The following is a 9,187-nucleotide window of genomic DNA, read 5'->3' on the forward strand; positions in this document are numbered from 1 at the left end:
CTTTAAGAAAAGAAATAGCTAAAGATGTGAACAAATGGAAAAACACACCATGCTCATGGCCGGGAAGAATCAACATTGTTAAAATGTCTATACTACCCAAAGCAATATATAATTTTAATGCAATTCCTATTAAAGCTCCATTGTCATACTTTAAAGATCTCAAAAAAATAATACTTTGTTTTATATGGAATCAGCCAAAATATTACTCAGCAATAAAAACAAAGCTGGAGGAATCATGCTACCAGGCCTGAGACTGTACTATAAATCGATAGTGATCAAAACAGCCTGGTACTGGCACAAAAACAGAGAAGTAGATGTCAGAATAGAGAACCAAGAGTTAAATCCAGCTACCTACCGTTATTTGATCTTTGACAAGCCAATTGAAAACATTCAGTGAGGAAAAGATTCCCTATTTAATAAATGGTGCTGGGTGAACTGGCTGGCGATCTTTAAAAGACTGAAACTGGACCCACACCTTCCACCATTAACTAAAATAGACTCTCACTGGATAAAAGATTTAAACTTAAGACATGAAACTATAAAAATACTAGAAGAATGTTCAGGGAAAACTCCTGAAGGAATCAGCCTGGGTGTATATTTTATGAGGAAGACTCCCCAGGCAATTGAAGCAGTATCAAAAATACACTACTGGGACCTGATCAAACTAAAAAGCTTCTGCACAGCCAGGAACATAGTAAGTAAAGCAAGCAGACAGCCCTCAGAATGGGAGAAAATATTTGCAGGTTATACTTCCAATAAAGGTTTAATAACTAGAATCCACAGAGAACTCAAACATCTTAGCAAGAAAAGAAGAAGTGATCCTATCTCAGGGTGGACAAGGGACTTGAAACTTCTCTAAATAAGACAGATGCATGATATACAAACACATGAAAAAATCTCATCATCCTTAATCATCAAAGAAATGAAAATCAAAACTATTTTGAGATATCACCTAACCCCAGTAAGAGTAGCCCACATAACAAAATCCCCAAACCAGAGATGTTGGCGTGGACGTGGGGGAAGGGGCACACTTCTACACTGCTGGTGGGATTGCACACTAATAGGTTCCTTTTGGAAGGATGTTTGGAGAATACTCAGGGATGAAAAAATAGACCTACCATTCGATCCTATAATTCCTTTACTAGGTTTATACCCAGAAGATCAAAAATCACAATATAACAAAGACATCTGTACCAGAATGTTTATTGCAGCCCAATTCACAATTGCTAAGTCATGGAAGAAGCCCAAGTGCCCATTGACCCATGAATGGACTAGCAAATTGTGGTGCGTGTATACCATGGAATATTATGCAGCCTTAAAGAAAGATGGAGACTTTACCTCTTTCATGTTTGCATTGATGGAGCTGGAACATATTCTTCTTAGCAAAGTATCTCAGGAATGGAAGAAAAAGTATCCAATGTACTCATCCCTACTATGAAGCTAAATTATAGCCTTCACGTGCAGGCTATAACCCAACTATAGCACAAGAATATGTTGAAAGGGCCAAGGAAGGGGAAGGAAGGGGGAGGTTATGGTGGAGGAAGGGTAATGGGTGGGGCCACACCTACTGTGCATCTTAGAATGGGTACAGGTGAAACTTACTCAATGCACAATACAAATGTCTACATATAATAACTAAGAAAATGCCATGAAGGCTACGTTGAACAGTTTGATGAGAATATTTCAGATTGTATATAAAACCAGCACATTGTACCTCTTGATTGCACTAATGTACACAGCTATGATTTAACAATAAAAAAAAGTTTACTAACTTTTTTGATGAATTCTCTCCTTTCAATATATCATTTTAGGATTCTGGAACTCAGAGGGACAGAAGAGAGCAACGGATGTCTGTAATATTTTACTAAGAGTGATGCAGACTACTCCAACTTTTCCCAACTCTCATATCTCCTTTTTTTGTCTTTTAAGGTGAGCTTCTAGGGCAGAAGTCCCAACAGGTGGGAGCTAACCAGTTTTTTTCAAATGGCAGGCGGAGACTGATGTCTATTGTTGGTGGCATGTGAGCTGAGAGCAGGGGAAGTCTTGACCTCTTGTACGTCTTCCTGACTGGAATCCCAGGACTGGAGGGTCAACCTGTATTTGTGTTGTTATATGTTCCTGGAATGACTCTTTTTATTTCTTCAGATAGCCTTTCCTTTTACTGAAGGCTCAGTGTATTAGTTTCTATGGCTGCCATAAGACATTGACACACATTTAGCAGTTTAAAACAATAGAAATCTCTTACATTATAGTTTTGTAGGTCAAAAATTCAGTAATCCTAAGAGCTTAGTTTCTCTCAAGGCTGAAATCAAGGTGCTGGCAGGGCTGCATTACTTCTTGAAGGCTGTGGGAGAAGAATCAACTTTGAAGCTCATAAATAATGAGTCTTTTGTCTCATTGCACTTCTCTGTGGTAAAAGGGAGGTTCCCATTCTCTGTGGTTATAGACGTAAGTTTCCATTTCCTTACTGAGTTGTAGCTAGTGGTTGGTCTTTACTCCTAATCTCACTACTAAAGCTGCCACATTATTTCTCATGCTTTTTATTTAACCTCTTCAAGTAATGTGGATTGAGTGTGTCTTATGCTTTTATCTCTTACTTAGCTGTTGCACCTTTCTCTCTCCAGCCTAAGAAAGGAAAAGAATATGTAGTCATGTGATGAGGTTTACCTGGATCATTAAAAGGAAAAATAAATCCCTATCTAGGTCCATAATCTTAATCGTACTAGTAATGATCCTTTTTCAATGAAACTTAACAAATTCATAGGTTCTAAGCATGGACATCTTTTGAGAGGCATGCTGTTGACTATACTCACCTCTATCATATTTGCTCATTCTTTAAAAGTGTCAAGAGAGGTAACTGGTCATGATGGCTCACGCCTGTAATTCTAGCACTCTGGGAGGCCAAGGCAGAAAGATTGCTTGAGCTCAGGTGTTCAAGACCAGCCTGAGAAGGGAAAAATGGATCTCCACCAAAAGTATAAAAATTAGCTGGGCATTGTGGTGAGTCTCTGTAATCTCAACTACTTGAGGGGCTGAGGCCAGAGGATCACTTGAACCAAGGAGTTTGAGGTTGCTGTGAGCTAAGCTGATGCCACAGTACTCTAGCTTGGGCAATAGAGAGACATTCTAAAAAAAAAAAAAAAAAAGAGAGAGAGAGACAGAGAGAAAGAGAGCGAATGATAAAGCTATTATATGTACCTGGCAATCTCAGATTGCACTAGCATATTACAAATTCCTCTTTGTTTTCCCCTAAAATGATCCCTGTATTTTTATTTTTATATTCATTGAATTGTTATGTTTCCTTAGGAGTTTCCCAAACTAGAAAATGAATTGGTATACTTACTCATCTATATATTTGGATAGCTGAAATTATGCCTAACATTAAATGACTGTTTCAATTTATACTCACTTGTGTTAACATAAAACTCAGCATAAAACTTGAAGATAATAATTGTGTCCTTGTCATATATGAACAGACATTTTATTTGTTCATGTGGGAGAATTTAAAAGAAAGATGAATGAGAGAGAAACAATAGGTGCAGAATTCTGGTAATTCCTTTGTATTGATTAGGGCTCAGGTGATTTCCTGACCTTTTCCCATGAGAATCAGTTCAACTGTGGAAAATATTGGCATTTGCTAGGTGATAAACTGAATCCCTTGGTCTGATTCATGTATGAGCAGTATTCTTGAAGTGTGAATATATTTTCATCCTGGTTAGTCTCAGACAAACACTAAGTATGCAAGGGAAGTAAAGCCAATTTCCTCCCTATTTGTCTTCCTTGATCAGATTTAAGTGAGAAATTCCTGTTAATATGAAAGCCCCATTTCCTCTAGGTGAATCTGGTAGCATTTTCCTAGAAATATGATGTTCCAGCTACTCGAAGTATTTACTCATATTGTTTTACTTTCAGAACTTAATGTTTGGTTCTCAAACATAACCATTATCATCACTGATTGCTATTTGGCAGTCCATAGGTCTCATGGTTTTCATGCACTATCTCTTTTAGTAATACAATTATTCTGTGATGTAAGGATGATTATTGTCTGTTTTGTTGCTGAAAAAAATCTGTATGTAGGATAGTAACTTTTTCAAGGCAAGCCTAGACTCAAACTGAGGTCTATCTAACTTCAATTTTATCAATTAATCCCTACTGACTTTCTTGTCTCCTAGCAAGGGACATTTGTGAAGAAGGCAGCACAATGCAACCTCTCAGCATTTTATTGATCAAGGCAAATTATATGCTACAATTTGATCTATATTAGCAGTATATGTGTGGTCAGCTACAGTGAACCAGGGCTTCTTATCATGCTTGGGGTCAATTTCATGGTGGACCCAAATGAGAATTTCACATGTCCTATTAAATTAAAATGCTATTTTTCATAGTTGTGTAGTAGAAAGGCCATAAGCTGATTTAGAAGACCTAGGCTGAAGTATCTTTTTGCCACTAACAAGCTGTGTCAATTTGAGGTGTCTCTTTCTTTCTAGGCTCCAATTACTTCTGTAAAATGAGGGTTTAGATATGATGTCCTTGTGGGTATCTTGGAGTTCTGATCATTCCTAGTCTGGCATACACCTTCTGAGCAATGAAATACTCAGTGAGGGACGTGTGGAGCACCGGAGATGCTCCATATTTCCAGAAGTCCCCAAGCACCTGTGCTAACAACTTAAGGGACTTCCTGGATGCAGCCATACATTGCTCAGGCCAGGAGTTGGTAGAGGTACCTGGGGGGTATGGGCAGGGCGTGCAGCACTGCCAGTACTGCTCTTCCTTCCTCTGCACCTTCCATGCATAGGACTCTCTCAGGTAGGAATGCTGGAGTGTCGGACACTCCAAATTGGTGCCCCAAGGTGCTTGATTCCCAGCCTGAAAATTTCTGTGTGTTACTGTATGGCAATCTAAAGGAGTAAAGGTTGACCCTAATCTGAATAAGAATTTTTTTCCTCTGGATGCTTTCAATATTATCAGCTTTGTAGCACTATATTGTCTATCTGCTGTTCTTGGCTTCTGAAATTGAAGGATGGTTTCCTTCACACATTACCTTCTCAGAAGGGATACTCCATCAGACTATTCTTGGGATGTAGATGGCATTATGTGAATAAACACCTCCATCCTTTTTCCAAAGAATGTGGAATCATGGAGTGTGTCAAAATACCCTCACTTGGAAGAACCTACTAATGTTTAAAAACTCCAAATCCAAGGTGTCTATATATTGCATACAGATGTAAATATAAGTATATAGGGAGAGCTTGCATTTTCGGGCAAAAAAAAGGGTCCTAAGAATATGGAATGAAGAAAAAATTGTATCCTGACAAGAAAGACTACAGGAGTGTTGAGTGGGGTTGGAGGAGCACCTCAGCTGAAAGGCTGGCAGTGAGGTTGGAGAGCAGCTTTACAAGTCAGAGTTGAGCTGGGTGTGGTGTCTCACACCTGTGATCTTAGCACTCTGGGACGTTTAGGCAGGTGGATCACTTGATGCTAGCTAGTAGTCCCCGCTAGTTGGGAAGGAAAGAAGGAGGATTACTTAAGCCCATGTTTTTGAGATTGTAATGAACAATGATGACACCATTGCCCTCTATTATAGCCAATAGACGGAGACTCTTTCACAAAATGAAACAACCAAAACAACCAACAAACACCTTAGAATTGTAAAATGTTTGGTCCTACAGTTTTCACAACTGTTCACTCTTGGCTTTTCTCAACTCCATGCAGCAAGTTTCTTAGCATCTGCCATTTATAACAAAGAGATCACAACTCAGAAAAGGTGAGTGACTTACTGAGTACTTCTTCTGATTAAGGCTTTGCACGATGCAAAGCATTGTGGGCACTGAAACTATGACTAGGAGTCAGAGCTGACTTCTTAGAGTTAGTGATGTAGTAGAAATATAAGAGGAATGAATTTAGAAAGGGATGTCCCTGATCTGTGAGGAGTAAGGGAAAATACCTCTGCTGGGAATGAGTATCCAGACATTCATGGGGGAGGCATCTTTAGCCCTCAGCCCTGGAAGATGAATGTGATGTTCATACAGTCAGGGCAACCTCTGGGAACTGGGAGCTTCAGGTCAAGTTTTGGTCACAGTAAGTAGACTTATCTGGGTGTCCTGAGGTATAAGAAGGAGAATTTTGGGAACTGAAGTTAAAAATATTAATTTAGTACTGACAATAGAGGGCTTTTAATTCTATACTAATGAGTTTGGGTTGGTACATTTGATAATGAGGAACTGTTTAAGGATTCTGATGAGAAGAATACATTCTCAGATTTGCCTTAAAAATATCATTTCTCCCTCATATTAGAGCTGAATAGTGAAAAGCAGGATACGTACTAGGAGTGTGTTATTCTGGTGAACAAATGTGAAAATCTTATATCTAATGTGTGACACTGCAGGAGGAGTGAATTGGGAAAAGGTGCTGATGGAACCAAAGATATTGTTATTGGATTAATAGAGCAGGTAAAAAACAAACAAACAAAAAAGAACCCAAAATGATATTTGAATTTTGAGTCCCAGTCTTGGGCATAATAAGGATTTTTTTTCAAAGAGATATACAATACAGATAAGAGGCAATTCTGTGGCATAGAAAATGATTACTAATCAGCTAGGTACAATTTGGTTCTGAAAAAATTATTACAGAGTTACTTTCTTTCTTTTTTTATTTAGAGACAGAGTCTCACTTTATCAGCCTCAGTAGAGTGATGTGGAGTCACAGCTCACAGTAACCTCCAACTCCTGGGCTTAGGTGATTCTCCTGCTTCAGCCTCCCAAGTAGCTGGGACTACAGGACAAGCCACAATGCCTGGCTATTTTTTGTTGCAGTTTGGGTGGGGCCGGGTTTGAATTCCCTACTCTCAGTATTTGGGGACGGCACCCTACCCACTGAGCCCCAGGCGCCCCAGAGCAGAGTTACTTTCAGGAAGTTAAATTACTCCGGAATGAAAAGTGAAACTTTAGCTATATGAATAGAAAAGTGAAAAAGTGGTTGGAGGTATGAAATTCAAGTGCAGCTGCATGAACATCTGACACATTATTTCCATGAACAGACACATTTCTGTCCATTTATGTTCTGTCCAGATGAATGGATGAAAGAATTGAGAGACTTTATTGGAGCAGGGAAACTGGGAATAGCAGATGAAGTTCAGTAACTTGAAAGAGTGGAAAACAGAGGAGAGGATGGTTCAGTGAATAAGTGGTTTGCTTAGGAAGTGAGAAGAATAGTTGAAGTATTGTTGAGAAGAGTTTTTACTTAGGTCTTAAACAAAGTAATACAGTTTGATAAGGAAAGCAGTTATAGCTTTCAAAGTTAGAAAGAGAATGGTTGCAAAAGACACAGGTGTAAATGAAGGCAAGGGAACATGAATTGCCAGCCAGGTAAACTGACACACCTCAGACCATTTCAGAAACCTTGGTTACAATGAGAGGGCAAGGATGAAAGGTTTAGTGAACAAAATTGGTTAAAGCTGTATGATGAAAAGTTTATGAGAACCTTAAAATATTAAGTAAAGTCCGTGAATATAACTGTGTGTCTGTCTTCTTTATAGGAGAGTGGCCTTAGCATCTAACCCGGGGTCCTGGCATGGAAGGAAACCCCCACAATAGATCAGGGAGGCCTCCTTTTACCTTGACAGGACTCCCAGGGCTGGAGAACTCCCAACACTGGATGTTTCTGCTCCTTGGTGCCTTCTACGCTGTCTCCCTTGTGGGAAATGCTCTCATCCTTTTCACTGTCAAGGAGGAACAGAGCTTGCACCAGCCTATGTACTATTTCCTGTCCCTGCTATCAGTAAATGATATGGGTGCATCCTTGTCCACACTGCCCACAGTACTGGCCACATATTGCTTCTACTTAAGGGAGATCAGTTTTGATTCTTGCATGGCCCAAATGTTCTTTATCCATCTCTTCTCCTTCATAGAGTCTGGCATCCTGTTGGTTATGAGCTTCGATCGCTATGTGGCCATCTGTAACCCACTGCGCTATGCCACAGTGCTCACTGATGCCCGTGTGGTGCACCTGGGTGTGTCTGTTATCATCCGCAGTGTCTGTATGGTTTTTCCACTGCCTTTGCTTCTAAGGAGGTTACCCTTCTGTAAGGTGAACATCCTCTCCCATGCATACTGCCTGCATCCAGATCTGATCCGCCTGCCCTGTGGTGACACCACTATCAATAATACCTTAGGCCTGTTCCTTGTCATTGCCACATTTGGCCTGGATTCTGCGCTCATTCTGCTCTCCTATGTGCTCATACTTCGCTCTGTGCTGGCCATTGCCTCCCGGGAAGAACGGCTAAAGACACTTAACACCTGTGTGTCACACATCTGTGCTGTGCTCATCTTTTATGTGCCCATGGTTGGTGTGTCCATGGCTGCTCGCTATGCGAGGCATGGCCCACGGTATGTACACACGCTCTTGTCCCTTATCTATCTTTTTGTGCCTCCAATGCTCAATCCCATCATCTATTCCATTAAAACCAAAGAGATCCGTCGGAGACTTCACAAAATACTTCTGGGATCCAAGATGTGAACAGCAGACATGTTAACAGCCAACATTCAGGGGATGTTTACCTTTTATTCACCAATTTAAGTTTTCAAGACCTACTTTGCCAAGGCATTTTTACTAACCTTTTGGGAACTGACCTACCATTAGGATTCCTGTCATCAGATGTTACATGATATCCTGGCAATAGCGAAGATTCAATCTAACATGTTTTGCCAATGTAAATTGATCATTAACTTAGCAAAAAGTATGTGCTTATTTTTTTGGTGGTTGTTAAATTCAGAAATATTCATCCTCATAATCAGTTTCTCATTTCATGTGTTACCATTATGCTTGTTTAAGGTGAATCATCACAAAGCAAACCATGGAGACATGGTTATAATGGGAAAGAGATTATTTCTGTAAATATTACATCAGAGAGATCTTAGTTGAAGTAGCACACACAGTCACAGACACACATTATCTATGTATATCAATCTTTATTTCAAATAACACATACTGTCCACTTGACTGGCATTTAAAATTAGATAAATGCAATTGCATATAAATTGTTTTAAATGACTTGATCTTAAATAATATTAAAATGTGATAAGTATATCATTCTCTAGATTGTGTATGTATTTATGTATATTAATAATTTTGGACATAATAAAATTGGAATAATATTAGCAAAATATTTCAAATGTATATAAAAATTTAG

General features: G+C 39.3%; 1 protein-coding gene across 1 annotated transcript; it reads left to right on the forward strand.

Annotated features, from left to right (window-relative positions):
• The first annotated feature begins 7,569 nt into the window (after positions 1-7,569).
• LOC128565847 (olfactory receptor 51I2-like) lies at positions 7,570-8,514 on the forward strand. The gene has a single exon (XM_053562578.1). It carries the CDS (start codon positions 7,570-7,572, stop codon positions 8,512-8,514), a length of 945 nt encoding a protein of 314 aa, XP_053418553.1.
• The last annotated feature ends 673 nt before the right edge of the window (positions 8,515-9,187 follow it).

The sequence above is a fragment of the Nycticebus coucang genome, chromosome 14 (genome assembly GCF_027406575.1).
Source record: "Nycticebus coucang isolate mNycCou1 chromosome 14, mNycCou1.pri, whole genome shotgun sequence".
NCBI classification, from domain to species: domain Eukaryota; kingdom Metazoa; phylum Chordata; class Mammalia; order Primates; family Lorisidae; genus Nycticebus; species Nycticebus coucang.